Here is a 22,139-nt window from a genome sequence, read left to right as displayed (position 1 = left end):
TTTTATGTGTATATGTGTATGTATCCATGTATGTATATATCCTTATATATATTTTTTTTCCAGAAGGCTACACAGGAAACTCTTAAACTTTAGGGAGAGGTACTAAAAATCAGAGAGCTTGGACAAAAGAGAAATTAATATGCTTTTAAAAATTATTATACATTTTTAGTCATGGTTTTTGCTAGTGCATATGTTATTCTATTTTTAAAAATAAATCTTTTTAAAAAAACATACAAGAGATCTCTACAGAGGAGACTATTATGACCCAAATGTGTGCTGAAGTCATGGGAGAGCAGAAACCATATGAAACAGAAGCTCATCCTAAGAAGAAAAAGAAAACGGAGAAGCAGGAAACTGAAAGAACCATGCTTGAAAGGGTGAGACAGAGAGGATTAGTGAGTGGGTTCACTATGAATTCTACACCTTGGCCCTCTGAGGCCTGCTAAGCTTTGCTGTCTGTCCTTGTATCCCATGAAATTTCCTACTGCATTCTTCTAAGCAGCCCCTCTTTTCAAGAGCTGATTTGAGTTTCTCGTGAGCTAGTTTTAGTTTCTTAACAACTCCAAATGGGCCTGGTCTGATCCCTTGTTGAATACGCTGAATTAGTCCCTAATGGAGGTACAGCCTTACCTTGTTGAAAGTAAAGCACTCTGCAGCATACACCCTGTGAATGTCCGCAGTTAGTCAAGCCTAGCGAGCATGATTTAAATAGAAACTTGCCCAGCAACATTTTATACTCATTAGAAAATTCATGATGAAGATCTCCATTGCTCAGTATGCTATTCAGAATATTTTTTTCTAGATGTTATAGTATGGTATATATGAATAACAAATCATAGAAGAATGCTTTCAAATCTAGAGAATAGATTTTAGAAAGAAGAAATAGGAAACCTGAACTGGGAAATGTCAGAGGAAGTCTGTACAAATATTAAATATAACACCCAGAGATACACAGAATAAGGAAACACATACCATACAAGCATGAGCAAATTAGAGAATAATTCCAAACCAACACATAAGCAAGTGCATAAAAGTTGTTGTTAGTCCATTTTCTGCCACTATAACAGAATATTACAGACTGCATCCTTTATAAACAATAGAAGTTTATTTGGCTCATGGTTCTGGAGGCTGGGATGTCCAAGATCAAGGGGCCACATCTGGTGAGGGCCTTCTTGCTGCACCATAACATGGTGGAAGGTCTCACATAGTGAGACAGAGCAAGACAGTGAGAGCTCAAGAGAGAGAAAAAGGAGGCTGAACTTACCCTTTTACTAGGAGCCGCCTCCCACAGTAACGGCATTAATCCATTCATAAGGGCAGAGCCCTCATGACCTAGTCACCTCTTAAAGGTCTCATTTCTTCTCACAATGGCAATTAAATGTCAACATGATCTTTGGAGGGGACATTCAAACCATAGCAATGGTAAAGACCTAAGAGGAGGAACTGGCTTCTTCACGAACCACTGCTAGATAGGGCCCGTTCAAGTATAACTCAAATGTCTTCTCTTCTAGGAGGCTTTTCCTAATTTTCCCGCTAGAACTGACCTTTCCTTTATGGTTCCACTGATTATGTACTCTTTTCTTTTCTTAAATTTAATTTTATTTTAATTAAGTTCCAGGATCCATGTGCAGGACGTGCAGGTTTGTTACATGGGTAAACGTATGCTATGGTGGGTTGGCTGCACCTATTAAGCCCCGCATGCACTAGCTATTTATCCTGATGCTCCAGGGCAGAGACTCAGGACTGGCACTTGACAGAGCTTGGTAGAGGAATCCAGCGATCACTAGGTTGATCTCTAAATTCCCTTCTCTAACGTTCTATGGATTTTAAACCTTAGCATATGAAACTATTGAGAGGAAGAAAAGAATCGTGGCATAATGGAATTTATCTACTATTGTTTACATTGTCATGTTACCAAATTCACAAACCTGTCATGATATTGCAGTCACTAAGGAACAATACATACCTACAGCTCTTACAAATGATTAACTAAATGATCAGATTTTTCATTGCCCCACCAAAGCATGAGGAAATTTATCTTAGCTTTAGCTGCCTTAAACCTCTCTTGAGTGAAAAACATTAAAAATATCTGCAAATTACTGATGACTAATGCCCTTCAATTTGGCCTCAAGCTGAGAAATTCTGTGCAGAAATAAAGTGGTTTATAATCCCACAGGTCCATTCTATTATAAACTGCAGGTGGCAAATCAAGTGACTATGAACTGCGCCGTTGTGTGTGTGTGCACGCGTATGTGTGTAAAAAGCAATACTCAGGAGGGTATTTCTCCTACTCCTTCAATAGAAATTTAACCACCCACACAAAAGGCAGATGCTAACTGAGAGGACCCAGGAATCTGGGTGATGTCAGACAGTGGCCCAAAGCCAGAGTGGCTGTCATCCCCCTCAAATGCCCACCAGCCAGGGCAGCTGCATCTGCCCTTTGCAGAAAAGCAATCTAAAGCAAGCCCAGAAGGAAGCTGGAAGGAAAATAACTGCAACTCACATCGATGACCTATTTTCTGAATCCGGCTTATGAGAGATTGGATTCTCATTCCTCCAAAAACCAGAAGAACACTTCAAGCCAAGAAAATGGTGTCTTTGATGACTAGAACGTATGACACATCATTACCAAAGGACTTTCTTTTGACCTAGGTTCCAAGAGGTGTTAGCCTCAGATGACTATTTTGGGAGGAGCTGATAAATCCACTAAATCCTTGGGGACTTTGCTTCACTATTAGGCAAGATTAAGATGATACTAATTGGTAGTGAGCCTGATCTATTTTAGTGTCTCCTACCAGGACACAGAGCAGAATCAAAACCATTCTCACAGATCCTGTTTGCATGTCATTTAACAGTTCCAATGTGATATTCCCCCAACCTTTTAAAGTTCCTTCATTCCAGAATAAATTCCTTCATTCCAAATGCTGCACAATCAAAACTAATCATCTTTTTGTGAGCAAAGGGCACAGTCAAAGCATGTAGTCAAGGTCACTTTTCTAAACTGCAGATAAACCCAAGGGAAACACCATCAGTTTCTGATCTGAATTACCAAGAAATAAAACAGCGACTATTCAACAGCATTCAGTAGCGTGCCTTGGTCTATATGCAGAACAGTAGGTTAAGAGGAGAGAGGGGGGACGGGTGTGGTGGCTCATGCCTGTAATCCCAGTACTTTGGGAGGCCAAGGCATGTGGATCACCTGAGGTACATGGATCACCTGAGGTCAGGAGTTCGAGACCAGCCTGGCCAACATGGGGAAACTCCATCTCTACTAAAAATACAAAAATTAGCAGGATATGGCTAATTTTTAAATTAATTACAGGTGGTGTGCACCTGTAATCCCAGCTACTGGGAGCTGCTGAGGCAGGAGAATTGTTTGAACCTGGGAGACGGAGGTTGCAGTGAGTAGAGATCATGCCACTGCACTCCAGGCTGGGCAGCAGAGTAAGACTCCATCTCAAAAAAAAAAAAAAAAAAAAATAGAGGAGAGAAGGGAAGTGAGAAACAGGAAGGTAGGGTCCCCAGAAAGCTTCTTTTCTGGCCAGCTAACATGACACATAGGCCCATGTGAAATAGCTGAAGACTACAAAGCAGCAGGCAGCAAGAACTAAATAACTCTGGATAAGCTATATCCATCAATTCTGAGGAGGAGTCAGTTCAACCCCGGACCAAGATTTGAGTGGGAATGCTTCCTGGAGCAGATAAATCTAGGTACAGTTTTGAATGAAGATGTGAAAAGGATTAGTGTAGATGAGGCAGGAGAGAAATCCAGAGCCAAGAAACAGCACACAGAGAATGCAAATATGAAGAAGGTGATTTAAAGGACAGCGATCTTACTCCCACTAGTCAGTAATGGCCTTTGTGTTTCCATTTACCATCATAAGAATCTTCAGAATGGGGATAATGTGTTCTATCTTCCTATATTTCCTACAGTATTTGCACATAATAATTGCTCATATTACAGCTAGTAGAATCATGGACTCCTACAGTTGGACTGAACTTATCCCATTTACTTGCAGAATAAATTAATGAATAAATGAACAGGTTATTAAAATGAACAGGTTATTAAAAAGATCACCCTGGTTCCAGTAGAAGAATTATAAAAATAATCAAGAGATGAAGTTGAATTTGTATACAAGAGTCAGCTGAGGGCAGAGCTTTCAGGCAGCCTGAGGGTTGGAATTTTACCTCAAAGGTGACAGGGTGCCACACCAGGCTTTTAAACAGTGGAGTAACATAGGAAATTTTCTTTGAGAAAGATTGCCTTGGCAGATTTTTGCAGGAAAAGTCAAATCAGAAGGCCAGCAGGATTCCATTGCAACAAGGAGTTAAAGGCTATACAGTCTGGAAGGTGACCGACAGCCTGCCCAGGCCCAAGGAAAAAAAAATACCAGATGCCCCAGCAGAGGAGGACTGGCTAGACTGTCTTTACCAAGGATTTGCCCCAGGCCTTTTCAGTCGCTGTGCCCCAGTAATTTATCCTAATTTCCTTCCCCACAGCCCCGCCTCTCCACCTCAACCCTGACAGTACTTATTAGCTCAAAATGGACCATCTGAAGGAAGGGACAGGCTCTTGCGAATGAACCGAGGGCCTGGTCTGCTCCAGATAAGTGTTTCCTCTAAGAAAGGAATTATAATGCATTCCTAGTGTGAGTGCAGCAGCAATAGCCTGACAGCCATTTGCATAATTTCTCTTCGGTAACAGACTTCAAAAATAACAATAGGCAGACTAGATTAGAATCCATTAATTTTAAATTTGCCTGAGCTGCTATCTTTAATGAAGCTAAAGTACCATAAAGATTTTAAATCTATTAACTATGTGGTGTATTATTTGTTCTCTCCAATGAGACATTTTGGGGAATGGACATTTAATTTGTGTTACTATAGAATCACCACCTTATTCTGGGATGTCCACTTGGTTTGAATGTACTGATAAGGTTGGAAGGTAGCTTATTTAGAAAGCTCATCCAAGAGTAGCAGAAAAATGCTAATTAATGTCAAGGATAAAATATACACACACATCAAGTCAGGAATGACTCAAGAATGCAGAAGTGACCAGCCTGGGTACCAGAGCAAAACTCTGTCTCCACAAAAAATAAATAAATTACCCTAGCATGATGGCACATGCCTGCAGTCCCAGCTACTTGGCAGGCTGAGGTGGGAGGATCATTTGAGCCCTGGAGTTCATGTCTGCAGTGAGCCATGATCACACCACTGCACTCTTGCCTGGGGGACAAAGTGAGACCCCACCTCAAAAATGAAAATTTAAGAAGAACCCAGAAGCAAAAGAATCTCATAGACTACTTTTGAAAGTGCTAAAACCACTACACAGCAACAGGAGGACAGGAACCATGCCTATCAGTTCCACCATTATGACTCCCATGCCTAACATGGGGGCCTGGCATGTGGCTATATAACGTTGAAAGAAATGACCTACCGGATGAATGAATGAATGGGATTTCTTTACATAACAAAGGCAATTAATATACCTAAGAAATAAATGCATAAGATTTATTCTTCCAGATAACTAAAAGAGCAATAATTTCATGATCATGTTCATTCATAAGCATATGTGCCCACATGTGTGCACAGGCAAACACACACACCCTTCAAGTAAGAACACCTTCAGAAGGAACTACATTGAAAAGAAAGGACTTTAAGTCTTAAATTCTTTGTTATAGCAGAAACATTTCAAGCCAGCAAAGCATTTAATAACACTCTAAAATGAATTATCACAAGTAAACTTCTTAAGATTTTTTCCTCCGTTTATGGAGTGCCAAGCACTACACTTGATGGCTGACAAATTGCAAAGAAGGAAAAAAAAATACCTAACTTTTGAGTGTCTTCCCCTGGATAATTTTTCCAAAGAACATCCTATTAAGTTATACTCTAAACAGGCCGGATGTGATGGCTCATGCCTGTAATCCCAGCACTTTGGGAGCCGAGGTGAGTGGATCACCTGAGGTCAGGAGTTCAAGACCAGCCTGACCAACATGGTGAAACCCTGTCTCTACTAAAAATACAAAAAATTAGCTGGGTGTGGTGGCGGGTGCCTGTAAGCCCAGCTACTCAGGAGGCTGAGGCAGGAGAATCACTTGAACTCAGGAGGTGGAGGTTACAGTGAGCTGAGATGGTGCCAATGCACCCCAGCCTGGGTGACAGAGACTCCGTCTCAAAAAAAAAAAAAAAAAAGTTTTACTCTAAACAGATGAATTTTTGGCAGAACCAAATAATCCATTTTCTGCTCCATTTTAATATCCACAATTTTCATTTCATGGGTTTTATCCCTCAATTCCAAATGACATTCTAAGTCAGATAAGAACTTAACCAAAGTCATCAGCTAATACTTAAAAATAAATAAATGAATCCTAATGGTAAAAGGAGAATCTCTGGGTATTAAGCCTGCCCTGAAAAACAGGGCAAACAACGCATCCAGTTTCAGATTTTAAAAATGTGTGGATCTGGAGTTTGCTGCTCTATCACACACACACACACACTGGGCACACACAGATCACCTGTGTGTGATCTGCTTTATCACTCACACACACATACACACACATGCATGGTACACACAAAGATCCCTGGGGGTTGTTCCTACACTTCTATACATCTCTCTCCATAAAACTCAATCTTCCTTCCTTCATCCTGAATACAGTGAAACTACTATGATCTTCCATACTACTTCCCTAATCATATTTTGGAAAATGTCATGCGGAAATCTTTTTGGTATTAGTATTTTTAAATCAATCCTTCCAACATACTCTGTAATCAAAGCACAGTGTAATTCATTCTGTCAACATCCAGTGGCTTTGGGAGGCCAAGATGGGAGGATTGCTTGAACCCAGGAGTTCAAGACCAGCCTGGGTAATATAGTGAGACCCCATCTCTACAAAAGTAAAAGATGAAAAAAAGTTATCCAGGCATGGTGGTGTGCAACTGTAGTCCCAGCGACTCGGGAGGCTGAGGTAGGAGGATAGCTTGAGTCCAGAAGTTCAAGGATGCAGTGAGCTATGATCTTGCCACTGCACTCCAGCCTGGACAACAGAGTAAGATACTGTTTCTACAAAAAACAAACTAAACAAAACAAAAACATTCCGTGGTGCCTATGGTGTGGCAGGTCCTGGTGACATAAAGTAGCCTCCTTATCCCCCTGGGGCTCAGAGTATGAGTGTTACAGAAGGGAAGTGCAAGGTGCTATAGGAGCCCATGACAAAGGAAATCAGGCCTCTGAGGTGGTTCACCAACTAGGTTGCACATTGGAACCACCTGAAGAGATTTACAAATATGGATTCCTGGTCCCACCTCTCCCTGGAGATTCTGGAGTATGGCTCTGAGCACCAGCAGTTTTTAAGCTTCCCAATGAAGCAAAAAAGTTTGTGAATCATTGCTCTAGTGGGGTGGTTCTTGAACTTTCGTATTCATCAGAATCTTCTGGAGGCCTTGGTAACATACAGTTGCTGGACTCCACATCCAGAGTTTCTGACCCTGCTGGTGGAGAAAAGCCCCCAGAATATGCATCTCTAACAAGTTCCGAGGTGATGCTGGACGACCCTTTGAGAAACACTGCTCCAGAAGGTCAACTGAGGAAGTGAACTGAAAGGATAGGGGATGGGGGAGTGTTTTCGGCAGAGGGAAGCACTGTGTGAATGCCCAGAGTGGAGATAGCACTGAGGCAAGCAAATATTCCTGGAACCAAAAGATCTGAGGCATGGCCAGAGGTTAGCCGGCAGGGAGAGAGTCACGCAGGGTGAGGCCAATGACCGGTGGACACAAACCCTGGTCCTGCCATCTGTAATTCTGACTGAGAAAAAATGACTCTAAGGGAGGAGACCACCCCTCATATCGTCTTATGCCCAATTTCTGCCTCCAAAGAAAGAAGAAGTAAAAACTAAAAGGCAGAAATGAAATCCACAGGCAGACAGCCCGGCACTGCACCCTGGGCTTGATAGTTAAAGATCGGCCCCTGACCTAATTGGTTCTGTTATCTCTAGATTACAGACATTGTATAGAAATGCACTGTGAAACTCCCTATCTTGTTTTGTTCCAATCTAATTACTGGTGCATGCAGCCCCCAGTCACGTACCCCCTGCTTGCTCAATGAATTGTGACTCTCTCACATGCATGACCTTAGAGTTGTGAGCCCTTCAAAGGGACAGGAATTGCTCACTCAAGGAGCTCAGATCTTGAGACAGAAGTCTTGCCAATGCTCCCAGCTGAATAAACCCCTTCCTTCTTTAACTCAGTGTCTGAGGAGTTTTGTCTACTGCTCATCCTGCTACAACTCCACAAAGCAAAACAGGCTGCTCCTCTTCACAAGGGTTGGCCACAGCAGTATTGTCCAATCAGTAGGTTTCTTAACTCTCAAATTATGAAAAATCCAGGCTGACTTATTATTAAAAAGTAGTAACAGTCTATGCAGGGTTAACATTTTATAGTTTTCATGACGCTTTTGCAAGTGTTATCTCATCCAATTCTTAAAGAAATCCTAGAATGCAAGAAGGCCTGGCACTCCTACCTTTGTTTTGCCAGGTCTAGAACCCCATTATCAGCCTTCTGGTCTGGTCGTCTTCTACTATAGCTCATTACCCTCCCACGTTTACTTCAACCCACAAATGGAAAAGTCCAGTCCTCTAGAAAATTCTCATCAAAGTGCTGAGAAAAATACAGAAGAAACCAGCTTTCTACATAGGTAGTAACATACACACCTGCCTGTAGCATTTACACATGTGTCACCAGAGACTATTCCAGAAGGCCCTGGCTATGTTTAGACAACTATTTGACTCCCCAGAAATTCAACCTTAAGGCCAGGCATGATGGCTCATGCCTATAATCCCAGTACCTTGGGAGGCCAAGAGAGGAGGATTGCCTAATGTCAGGAGTTCAAGACCAGACTGAGCAACATAGTGAGACCTACCCCCACCAATCTCTACAAATTTAAAAATTAGCTCATGTGGTGGTATGTGCTTGTAGTCCCAGATACTGAGGAGGTTAAAGCAGGAGAATCCCTTGAACCCAGAAGGCTGTAGTGAGCTATGATCTCACCACTGCACTCCAGCCTGGACGGCAGAGCGAGACCCTGTCTCAGACAAAAAAAAAAAAAAAAAAAAATGCAGTGAGAATGTAAAGTTGATTTGGAAGAGAACTCAGGTATTTGTTATCACATTCTTAGACACTAGTCCTGAAATTTGGGTAGCTGCCATGAGGGGGAAGTAATGTCTGGGTTTGGGTCTACCATAAGCCAACAGGATGGGCAAACTATGGATAACTTAGAGACCATACAAGTATAACAAACAATTCAGGAATTTTTTTCTGTCAAAATTAACACTCTTCAGAAAATATTGGCTACTATTTTAATTTTTACATTCTTTTTAAATTCAAGAAGGTGTTGTGTCTTTTTCTCTGATTATAAAGTAGTACACGTTTGTAAGTGAGATGTTGGAAAATACAGACAGGACACAAACCAAATAAAATCACCCCTAATCCTACCCCAAAACTAATAACTTTCAACATTTTGTTGTCTTTCCTTCAGACTTCAAAAAAAAATGCATGTGGGTAGGTGCAAGAGTGTCTATGGGTGGATGTGCATTTTCTACCAGCGTTGACTACCTATTGTTTGATATTTGGTATTTTTAAAAACATTACATTAGTAGGTTTTAACATCATTTAACTATAATCATGATTCTTAAAGGGGGATATATCCACTCTCGGGATATCAGAATCAGCAAAGAGGCATTTAAAAAATTATACCTTCCTTCCGAAGGTACAATCTTCCTCCACCCACCCTCACATTAAGATTTCTTGGTGGGCTAGGGCTTGTACAGACATATGAGAACTGCTAGTCTGCAAGTGGTATTATTGACCATTCCTCTTTCCCTTACATGGGCACACCAAATTAGTGAACTGATGCCCCATAAACATTTTGTTGTTTCCAATTTTTCCTTATGTATGAGCTACTACAATCAACATCTTAACATTCATATATACATACCTATGGTTTTAAGTTAAAATCCTGGATATAGACTTGCTAGACAAAAGGATTTGAATATCTTTAAGGCTTATGAATAACTTTTGGGGAAAGATGTAGCATAGACTAGAGAATGATCAAAATATATAAAAACTTTTGACTGTATTAAGAACATTTCTTACAATGAATGAACTGTTTTCAATCACTGGTTCTCCTAGGTAAAAGACAACCATGGCCTTTCTCTTTCTTACTTAGGTGTCAAACGTCCAGGTTCCGGGCACATGCCGTCCCCAAGGAAACTCTCCCATCAACCTGCATTGCAGCTTCAGAGAAACTATGCTATGCCGGCTCAGGAAACCAATTAATTAGTCTTCTTATTTTTCCTAAGTACCTCTGGCACTCTCTAACTGCCTATCCAGTCCCTTCAAGGGGAAGCCTCCAGCTTCCTTTTCTTTCCGAGTCAGGATAGAAAGGCTAAGCATGACGATACGCACGTCTGCACACCCAGGCCCACACCTGTTATTTTTCAACTGGGAAAGGTTTCCTTGGCAACCATCTGCACCACTGCCCCAACAACCAACAACCCCTGCTCAGTAAGCCCTGATATTAGCAGGAATAAGACTTCTTTATCAGGATCCCTATTTTACTAATCCCCCCACCCCGGACTATTTCTCCATGCAGACAGGGATGGTGGCTGTCTATTTACCAGTCACTGCTGATCTCCTAGTGCTTGACAAGAGTTTTCAAAACATGTTTGCTAGATGAATATATAAGACTTAGCAACCTCCCTTTTATATGCAAGACGTGTGAAATCCATAAACATTTTGGATATTTAAAAACAATCTTGACAAAACAAAACAGTTTGCAAACAGCCATATGGTGATTTCCTCACAAGGGTTGTTAAGAATGAAAATATCCTAGTTCCTGTGATTTCATTAGAGGAATCAACAATGCACCATTAGAAGCAATTTGTAAGAACTGAATGTAGAGTAGATGTGCTATTTCCACAAGCAGATTACAAAGTGGTGACTGCGTTGCTGAGTACAGTCAGAGAGGCTGTGGCTGCCCAAATTGACCTAGCCAAGGAGAGATGCAGAAGCTGTCATCTAGCCCATTCTCTGTTCACCAACACATGTGCCCTAGTATGGGGCTTCATCTGCCCAGAGAAAAGGGCAATTTTTTCTAATGATCACAAAGGCACATTTGCTCACCAAGTTTTAGAGTTTTCTGCAATTCACACAATGGCACTAGACAAGTCCTCTGTGTTTTGTTTATTCATATTCCTCAACCAAGTGCAGCAAAGTTTTTAAATATGCCAAGACACTCCATCAGCAAACGTTAAATAGATTGAGTGAGTATATTGTTAGTTGATAATTATATTAAGACTACTATGAGGGGGGAAAAATCCCAGGATGATTTGGGAACAGATAACATTTTAGCAATGCAAGAGAATTCAGAGAACATATCCTCATTTAACAAGAAAAAGAGGCTCAAAGAGCTCATCTAGATTACTGGACTCTTAAAATAGCACTCTTAGGCCAACTCAGATATACATTTAATTTTGCATTGAATCTAGGCCCTACACTGCCCCTCACACACCCTGCAGGACCTACTTTTAGGTCCCTGGATAAGCAAGCCTAATGAAAAATGAGCAACTTTGCAATTTGATTGGGACGGAATTCTGACTGGGTCATGTTATACTGCACGGAATGATTTTCCATATCTTTCAGCATCAAGAATTTTTTTCCTAAGTTTCAAAATTAACCTGATAAAAAAGAAATAAATCAACCTTTTATAAGATCTAATAGCTGTCAGAGTGTTCTTTCTCTGGTAGGAGTTCTAATTCTTTTTCTGAAAAAAAGATTAATCATCAAAGCAACTGATAGCATAAGATTGAAATTTATCATTTATATTATAAAATTTATATTACTTGCCACTTCTATCAACTCTAAAGGGGTAATTTTCTGTATTGAATTATTTATAATCTCTTGTAATCAGATGCCTGGTAAACTTTTAAACATTTATGTATTCACCTAATTCAAAGATGGCAAGTGAACTAATACTGAAAATGGAAAATCTGTCTGTCAGAACTTAGGGCCTTGTAGAACTTATGATATGTCTATTTACCTATCTACTAATGTATATCCCTACACATTTACCTTATTACTGCATAATTATACCTGATTATTATTAAATGAATGATGAATAAATGTAATGAATATTATAATGAAGATGGCATGTCAGATAATGTCCACAATAGTGGAGAAAGTAACAAATCTTCACATTATTTGGGTCTCTGTGAATTTTAAGGCATTGTTATTATTATATTTAATTATTACCATTTCTCTACAAAAGCCTTGGCAATGTTGGATTTCTCCTACAGTACTAAGACTCATAATACAAGCCCATTTTAATTTGGCATTGACCATAAGGATTCCTAATTAAGACACAAGTTATGAAAAGAGAGAATTAAATTTGCTTCTTTACAATGCCAAAAGATACTTTTTGTATTAGTTAACTGCTATTCCTCTGTACTTGTTTCCTATTGCTGCTGTAAGTTAACACAAATTTCATAGCTTAAAACAACACAAATTTATTACCTTACACTTCTGAATTGGACATCTGAAACAGGTCTTACTGTATTAAAATCAAGGTGTCAGCAGGGCCGCGTTCCTTCTGGATGATTTAGTGGAGAACCTGTTTGTTTGACTTTTCCACTTTGTAGAGGCTGCCTACATTCCTTGGCTTCTGGCCCCTTCTCCACCTTCAAAGCCAGCAGTATAGCATCTTCAAACTTCTCCCTGACTCCGAACCCTGACTCTCCTGCTTCCTTCTTACGCTTATAAGACCCCTTGTGATTACCTAGAGCCTACCCAGATAATCCAGGGTAACTTCCCCATCTCAAGATCCTTAATTTAATCACATCTGTAAAGTCTTTTTTGCCATGCAAGGTAATACAGATTCCAGGAATTAGGACATAGACATCTTTCAAGGCTGTTATTCTCCCAACCACACCTTCTGAAACTGGCGTTTAGCATTGTATAGTATCCTGAAGAGGTAGCATAGCAGGGGTGGATGGAACACATTTAGGGAGTGAGGGAGACAATATTTGAATCCTGGCTTTGGCCACTTTCTAGCTAGGTGACCTTAGCCAATAGAATCAAACCCCCGAGCCTGTTTTGTCACCGCTAAAGCAGGGCCACAGTGCCTACTTCCTTTTGTTGTTGTAAGGGTCAAAGGGGAGAACAAACATAAAACTACAGTAGGTGTGGAATAAATGTGAGTCAGTTGCCTTCACTTGCCCATTAAGTGGGTACAGTAGCATTAATGCCAACTACATACTGATTTTCACTATATTGACATGAGGTTAAACACTACTGAATTCAGTGAAAAGAGGATTTCTCTGACCCAGAACGTTAAAGGCAGACAGTAGACTGGTGGCCTTTCTTTGTCAGCCAACACCATTAAACATTAGCAGGGCTGCTTCAGTAGCTTAAACAGCAACCTGATTCAAGACAACAGAAAGGATTTCTCTTTATCTCTGATTCTCAGTTACCTCTCAGGTGAGATAGAGCCAGGAGCTACCAAATCATGTCTGAAGTCTAAAGAAAATGACATGTTATGGTGGAATGCATATTAAAGGACAATACCAAGTTTCTAACTCCAAATAACTGTTAAATTTTTTAAAACTTTGAAGTTATAGATGCATAATATATGTTGACAAAATTGAAGAAAAAAATACAGATAATTATTCAAATGTCATCAATTGGGATGTCATGGAAATAGCATGAGATTTGGAGTTAGATTATGACAGCAGGAGACCCATACCAGTCCCTGCTGTGTGACCTCAGGTGGCCACCTTTCTGGGCCTCAGCTGTAAACTTGCAGAGTTACTACAGGGATTAAATAAGATTATAAATGTGAAAGCACTGTATCAGTATAGGATAATATTATTTCTTCCTCATTCAACAAACATTTATTTTATCTTTACTCTGTGGTAGATGTTGGAAATTAAAAGAGAATAAAGAACAAGTAAGACATCGTTTCTTACCCTCAAGGAACTCTCAAGCTAATAGGGAAAGGGAGAGAAACATACTATATTCATAAAATATCTCTTTGTTATTTTTTAGTCAAAGTATAATTTACTCAGAGTGAAATGTTCAGGTCTTACATATACCGTTTAATCTAATTTTGCCGAATGCATATGAAGAGGGAAAATATTTTCACCACTCCAGGAAAGTCCCCTGTTCCCATTCCCAGGCAATTCCCACTTCCCTCAGAAGAAACCACTGATCAGAGTTCTATCACCACAGGTGAATTTTACCAGTTTCGAAATTCCATAAATGGAATTACGTGGCATGCAGGGGGTTTTTGTTATTGTTTTACTCGAGACAGGATCTCATTCGTGTCACCCAGGCTGGAGTACAGTGGCGCAATCACAGCTCACTGAAGCCTGGACTTCATTCAGCATATTTTGATATGGATCCACGTTGTTATATTTAGAGTAGTTATTTTGTGGTGGTTGTTTGTTTTGCTAAGTGGTATTCCTTTTACGGATCTGTCACAGCTTGTCTATTCTCCTGGTCATGGACATCTGAGTTGTTTCCACTTCGGGGCTATTATGAACAGAGCTACTGTGAACAGTCTTGCACAAAGTTTTCTTTTTTTGTGGGCAAATGTTTTCTTTCTCTTGCATACAATATCTAGGAATAGAATTGATGGGTCATAAGATCTCCTTTCATTTTAAATTTAAATTTTATGCTCTTTTCTATAAGTTTGAAATTTTATAATTTAATGCAATTTCGGAATGTTTATTTTTAAAAACTATTTCGTATTGTGAAAGTAAATTCTATTTGAGATGGAAATAACCCCAAGACCATTTTTTTTCTTTTACATTGCAAGTAAAATTCCCTTTTCAAGGATAAAAATAGGTGGCAGAGTGGGGAGAAAAATCTATAGAACAAAGCCATTTGGAGAAAGTTGTAGTGGTTCCTGGAAAACACACATTGTCCACCTGACTACCATATCCAGCAGCTAAGGAACGCTCCGGTTCAAAAGAGCTTTCTCAGGCTTCCATTAGCAGTAACGTCTCCATACTGCGAGATCTCTTTTTGATATTAACCTTGTCTGTCTTGCTCCCTTTATAACTCCATTGCCTAGTAGTACAGTATCTGGCACACAAGAGGCACTCAGCAAAATTTTGATGAACAAATGAAGGAATGAACAGTGGGTGAGGCAAAACAAGGAGCAGGAACTAAACAGTACCTGAGCTGTTTTACCCTCTTGGTTTTGCCATTAAGTAGCAATTATGGTTAAAGTCTCAAATCACCTTCTCCAACATTCTGAATGGGAATAGAGGTATAAACATCACCATGGTGTCTCTTTTCCAGTCATATATGCCTACTGCAATGTACCAGGCCACCCTTAGATTCCAATTTTTCTCCTTAGGAGCACGCAGAGTGCTAGTTGAGGATCACTGTGGCAATGAGCCCTTGTGTTTGAGGGGAGTATGCTGTGTCCCTCAAATTCAGAAGCCCTGCTCTAAACTCATCATCTTGTGGATTGTAAAGGGAGAGTATAAGGAACACCACTGCACCAGTGTCTTTATGCACAGCAATGGTTCCCCACCATTTCCAGAGAAAGACTCATTTTTCAAAGCCAAAAAATTTATGCTCTTTTTTCACCCCCACCTCCTACCATAACAGAGGCTTACTTTCACTGTCTGGTATTGAAAAACATAGCACAAGCTACCGTGAATTTAGTAGCACTTTAAAATGAACTTCTGTTTCATTCTCTACAGACACTAGAACATGGGCTATGTCTGTTTTATTTCATTCTCTTTGTGGAGGGATTCATAGATGTGTTTCTCGTTTGACGTATTGCCATGGCTTGGGCACTGAGTTCCATGGCTGGGAAGTGCAGGAATCAATTTCTCCACTGTAAGAGAAAAGTGAAGAGCTGGACACAGGAAACTCTGAACCTGAGTTCCCTATGAATCACAAAGACCATTGTGAATGGAGAAAAGGAGCTCTCTGATTGGCCAGGTCTAAGTCAAATCCTCCTCCTATGAGATAAGGGCAGGGGCTGCCCTGCTCAAGCCATATGGAATGGGCTCCTTATATGAAATAGCACTTCTACTCCCAGTCAAAAGGAAAGGAGATGATTTTATACAAGTAGTTCACTAAGACTTGTATCATGGCCAGGTATGGTGGCTCACATCTGTCATCCCAGCACTTTGGGAGGCCAAGGCAGGTGGATCACTTGAGGTCAGGAGTTCAAGACCAGCTTGGCCAATATGGTGAAACCCCATCTCTGCTAAAAATACAAAAAGTTAGCCAGGTGTGGTGGCATGCACCTGTAATCCCAGCTATTGGGGGGCTGAGGCAGGAGGATCACTTGAGCCCAGGAGGCAGAGGTTGCAGTAAGCTAAAGTTCACACCATTGTGCTCCAGCCTGGGCAACACAGCAAGACTCAGTCTCAAAAAAAAAAAAAAAAAAAAAAAAAAAGGACTTGTAGCATGTTTGCAGAGAGAGTAAAACAATAAAACAGCATTCAGATGCACAGAACAAGTTCTGAGGAGCTGAGGAGTTTGGTTTTCCATACCTGATCCCCAAAGCCAAGAAAGCCCTGCTGCCACTTGCCAAGTCATATATGAACTCTGAAGATCCACAGCCTGATGCCGTGTATTCCAGGCACAAAGCAAAACTAAGCAAGGATGATTTTGTTAAAACTGTAAAATTTTGAATATTTTACAGATTGCCTTAAACTAGAGGAGAAATCCATCACTCAGGAGGAATTAAATGTAAAAAAAAAACGGGTTCAGTTAGTGCATTTAGATACAATGTACAGACCAGTGCTTCCCTGGAGAGGCAAAGGGAAGGGGGGAAAGAAGCCAACAGAGCATTTTGTAGAAATTTTTGTATTCTCAGCACTGCAGGAACGAGGAGAGTTAGGAATCCATAGAGAAGCCCACAAAGTGTGATCAAGTAGAACAAAGTCTCCACGAAAGGTTAAGCTAACTAGGTGAACTCCTCCCTGTTTTCCTGGCAATAAGGCAGCACTTTATGATGATATTTAATGAGGAAAAAATACAGAAACAATGAAAATGATGTTTAGTATACAGACAACATCTAGCTTTAGCAATTAAAAAGTACATATATATATATACACACACACATATATATAACATATATTATTTTTTCTTCTTTTTTAAAAAATATCTTTGCAGAGCAGGGCTGACTCCTAGGCAATGTGCCCAGAATCAGCCAAAAAGTAAATATATTTTATAACTCTTTTAACATGTCACATCTTCCCCTTATGACCTTATTTTGGTTCCATAGCTCAAAACTTTTGTCACTCCTGCTTAGGCCTCCTCTCAAGGAGGAACTGATGAGCCCAGTGTTTCTCAACCCTGACCGCACACTAACCATCACAGAAGCTTTCACAATCACAAGGCCTGGCTTCACCCTCAGCAATTCTTATTTAATTGGGCCAGAGTGGGGTCCAGACACCTGTCCACAATGGCTGTTTCTATTGATAGCAACAATAGTATTCTGATTATACAGAAATAATTTTAGACAAGTAGTTCATTAAGACTTACAGCATGTTTACTATTATTTACTATGCAGTTAGCAGGCCAGATGCTTAGAGCCGGGAGCTACCACTATACATGAATAGATAAGAGAAAAACATTCAGCATCAAACATTTTATGCTATTAGCACAACCTGAAAGACAGCACATAATTGGTGGCACATTAAAAACTCTGTACAATGAAGTCTGCCACTACCATCCAGATGCCAGGGTAGGGAATAAGGGTGATCCAGTGCAACTGATGTGCTTTTGTAAACAGAGGAGAATTCAGGGTCCACTGGACCTTTTCCAGGTTAAATCTATCATAGGGCAGTAGGAGAGCAACGAGTTGGAAGTCAGGAGACTTGGGTTCCAGTTCTGACTACCAGCCGAGTCATCTCAGGGAAGTCACTTGAATTACTATTAGTTTCTAAGCCCCTTCAGGGAGAGGGATGATAACTGGGTTGACTTTTGTTTTAACTGGATTAATTTTGAAGGACAAATAAAAAGCTCAAAATTAGCATAGAACATGAAGAGCATTCCTGACAGAGGGAATTCTTGGTGGCAAAAGAAAGAAGTTTAAAATGGCATGGCATGCTTGGGGAACCTTAAGTATTTTAGAATAACTGGAGCATAAATATCAAGGAAAAGCAGAGGCAGGCATGTGGGACAGAGACCTGACTGTGAGGTCATCTGTGCCGTGCTGGGAAGCTTCAGCTGTATTCAGCAGAGGCAACTGGAGAGTCAAAGAGTTTCATCATAAAGAGCTCAATCAGGCCAGGCCTGGTGGCCCATGCCTGTAATCCCAGCACTTTGGGAGGCTGAGGCTGACGGATCACTTGAGTTCAGGAGTTCGAGATCAGACTGGCCAACATGGCAAGACCCCACCTCTACTAAAAATACAAAAATTAGCCAGGTGTGGTGGCATGCACCTGTAATCCCAGCTACTTGGGAGGCCAAGGCATGAGAATCACTTGAACCTAGGAGGCAGAGGTTGCAGTGAGCCAAGATCATGCCACTGCACTCCAGCCTGGGCTACTGAGCGAGACTTCATCTCAAAAAAAAAAAAAAAAAAGAGCGCAATCAGACACCACATATGAAGTTTAGAAAGATCACTCTGGCATCACAGGGAAAAGGGCAGTGGTGGGCTGGAAGTGAAGGAAAGGGGATAATGCCAACATGGACAGCAGCAAAAATTCTAATTAGGAGGCTATTGCAGACACTTTACCACTCTGTGGCTCAATGTCCTCATTATAAAATGACAAGGGTATTAGTCAGGAACTGTGTATAAGTGACAAAAACATGTCTCAAACCAGCTTTTTTTTTTTTTTTTCCAAAGGTGGTTTCTTGGCTCAAATTCAGACATGTCCAGGGCTATACTGACGTCAGGCATCACTCACAGGATTTCATCAGAGCTCTCTCTCTCACTCTCTCCATCTAACAGGCTCTCTCCATCTGAGAAACAAGGGGGCCACAGCAACCCAAGGTTGCCAATCTGTAAAGTTAGTCCCCGCCAGTGGAAGAACAGCACAAAAACAGGTGTCCCAAGGAAAACGCTAACTGATTTGGCTTTGGTCATGTGTCTAACCCTGAACCAATCACTGTGAATTGGGAAATGGAGCTCTCTGATTGGCCAGGCCCGAGTCACTGCCTACTCCTGTGAGATGTGGGCAGGCAGGGCCTGCCCCAGTCAGGCCACATGGACTCCCCATGGGAAATGGGACTCCTGCTCCTTCCTCTCCCAGAGGAAAGGAGAAAGGATGTTGAGTGGGCAAAAACAACAGCGGTCCACTAGAGGAGATGGAGGGAAAGGTCTTTAGGATCCACATGCTGTAAGTCATGTTTTCACCATAAGCTCACTCAAATTTCTCCACCAGGCAAGGCTCCAAGCCCCAGTCCAAGAGGGGAGTTTACACATTTCTCACTATTGGCTTAACTTATTGGCTAAAGTTCATTATTTTGAGCTAAGACTGTACACACGCGCCCACACACACACACACACACAAACACACATACATACTGATCGATAATGAACAGAAGCAAATGACTTCTTTAGTTCTTGTATAATTCAGCTTTACACTAAAAAGAAAGTGAAGAAGTGGGGAAGAAAGGGAAAGAGGATAGATTCCAGTGAAGCAAGGGCCCTTTTTCTAAAGAAAAAGCACCAGGGCTCAGAAATTCTGTTAAATTGCTTTTATTGTGAAACTGGAAAAGGTTCCAAAGAGAGCAACCCGGATGATTAAAGTCATAGAGAATACGTTCTTAGGAAAGCTCAAGAATCTCGGATTTTTCACTACAAAGAAAAGATTAAGATTGAATAAATGGCATGCACCAGTAAGGTACTTGGCTTCTATCTACAACAATAGAGAGTGTGCTAGACATAAAAAATAGCTGTACTTCTTTCCTCTTCTTTTTCGTCCTCTCCTCCCACTCTGCCTTTTGATTGAAAAGATGTGGGGGTATCTCAAATGACAAAAACCCACTCATGAAGGGATATTGAAAGTTAAAATAGTTACTAGAGTAAGATAAGAAAAAGGAAGAAAGAGAGAAGCCCATAGATTCTCAGGATAGGTATTAGATTGCTGATTCTTTACAACATGAAGGAGAACTAAATGATGCTGAGGTTTCTTGTGCTTCAGTCTAATCTTAAAATTAAATTAGGTGATAATGTATATTCTTCTCACTTGACTTTTAGCCATATTTCAAAAACTACCCTCCCCAAACCTTAAAAGATACAAATGTAAAAAATATTGTCAAACAATATTCTATTTACACATCACTTAACACTTCAAGAAAACAATAAAGTGGTGTCACTCTAACATCTTTGGTTTCAAAGTACCACATAGGATAAATGCATTTCTAATTAAAGATTTCCGAACTTTCAAACCAAAACAAAAATTTTCAAAATGAAACTAAGAAACCAACTAACACTTAATTTTGTTATCTTTAGCCTCATGTCAGCTATTTTTGTTTGAAAGTGGTTTATGATTCAACTGGCATATGTTTAGGGAACATATCTCATGTGCAAAATACTATCCTAGACATTGTGGAGAAAACAAAGAGGCAAAAGGAAAAGTCTCTACTGGCATGAAGCTTATAATTAATTTGTGTAGACAAAGAGTAAGTATTGTTGCAAGTTAAATAAAAACGTATAAGAATGCAATATGGGCCAGGCACTGTGATTCACACCTGTAATCCCAACACTTTGGGAGGCCGAGGTGGGTGGATCACCTGAGGTCAGGAGTTGGAGACCAGCCTGACCAACATGGTGAAACCCCATCTCTACTAAAAATACAGAATTAGCCAAGCAGGCTGACGCATGCCTGTAGTCCCAGCTACTTGGGAGGGTGAGGCAGGAGAATTCACTTGAACCCAGGAGGTGCAGGTTGCAGTGAGCCAAGATCACACCATTGCACTCCAGCCTGGGCAACAAGAGCAAAACTCCATCTCAAAGGAAAAAAAAATGCAGTATAACAAATATCATGTGGCAGGTCGCAATTAAGTACAAAATAACTGCAAGAAACTCCCAGTTTCAAGCAGGCAGGGGTCATCACTGTGGGCTGGGGAGACTGCCTGGAGGAAGAAGTCCTGAAGGGGTCCTGCAAGCTGACTAAGAGTCAGGAGGGGGCTGCGCAGCTGAGAAGCAGAACGCGAGGCTCAAATCTGGAAAGCACACATGAGAACCAGCAGAGGGGCTCGCCAGGAGGCAGTGGGATCAGCCTGGGTGTATGTTTTGACACAACCCTAGCCTTCAATTCTTCAGAAGTTTCTTAAGAGAATCTCGAATAAAATCATCATGTTGGGACCAGGGGTCTGGTTACAGTTGGTTTATTTGTATATACTGCTTACTGTGTTCCAGATGCAGTTCCAAGTGGTTTTTAAAGATCAACTCAATTCATCCTCATGACACCCCTCTGAGGTGGGTATTAGGAAGCTAATGCACAGAGTGGTTACAGTAACTTGCCTATGGCCACACCATGAATGAGGGATGGAACCAGTATTTACAGCCAGCAGTCTGGCTCCCAGGTCTGTCCTGCTCAGCGCTATGTTATGCCCTACAGAGAAGCCCAGGGCAGAATGTGCCTCCTGGAAGCAGGTCGGGAGTCCCCACCCAGGGGCTGAGAACTGAGCCAGAGTGACGGTGGAAGGAGAGGAGAGGGACACTGGAGGAATAAGGAATAGATAATGTAATGAGTGGTTGGATATGAGTGAGGGAGGACAGCAAGGGAGAGGGGATAGGGAGTGGAGATAGGGGTGATAAGAAAGGAAAATTCAAAGGGACTTGGAATTTTTAATTTTTATGCTTCCCCTGGTGAGGAGCAGGTCTACTCAGGGATGACGAGTCCAAATTTTGACCCAAAAAGTATGAACTCCTTAAAGTCAGACAAATCTCAGTTTGAATCTGGCTGTGTGGCTTTGGGAAAGTTTCACATTCTGTCTGTGCCTCTTCTCTCTTCATCTCTAATGGGAACAATTCCAATAGCTGAGGTGATGTAAATCAAGAGCCTGGCACAGTGTCTGACAAGGAGAAAGCCTTCCATTCAATGTCCTTAAGCCACTGGAGTTGTGGAACCCAGAGCCTGCACATGCGTTCACAGCTAGAG

At 41.0% G+C, this 22,139-nt stretch overlaps 1 protein-coding gene across 5 annotated transcripts in view; it reads right to left on the bottom strand.

Annotated features, from left to right (window-relative positions):
- The window catches only part of MYO3B (myosin IIIB), a 494,519-nt gene extending 491,867 nt beyond the window's left edge, over positions 1 to 2,652 (bottom strand). For 3 of the 5 annotated variants that reach the window (XR_002725179.2, XR_002725177.2, XR_002725178.2), the window contains exon 1: positions 2,504 to 2,641. Coding sequence is in view for 2 of the 5 variants with exons in the window: in XM_023185963.2 (XP_023041731.1) it covers positions 2,504 to 2,505 (2 nt within the window). In the remaining 3 variants the exon portion in view is untranslated. Of the gene's footprint in view, positions 1 to 2,503 lie in introns of all 5 variants that reach the window. The other 2 variants (XM_023185963.2, XM_023185964.2) reach the window with 1 other exon arrangement.
- Positions 2,653 to 22,139: the final 19,487 nt, after the last annotated feature.

Source organism: Piliocolobus tephrosceles, chromosome 11, assembly GCF_002776525.5.
Source record: "Piliocolobus tephrosceles isolate RC106 chromosome 11, ASM277652v3, whole genome shotgun sequence".
Classification (NCBI taxonomy): domain Eukaryota; kingdom Metazoa; phylum Chordata; class Mammalia; order Primates; family Cercopithecidae; genus Piliocolobus; species Piliocolobus tephrosceles.
This window is presented reverse-complemented; position numbering and strand designations above follow the sequence as displayed.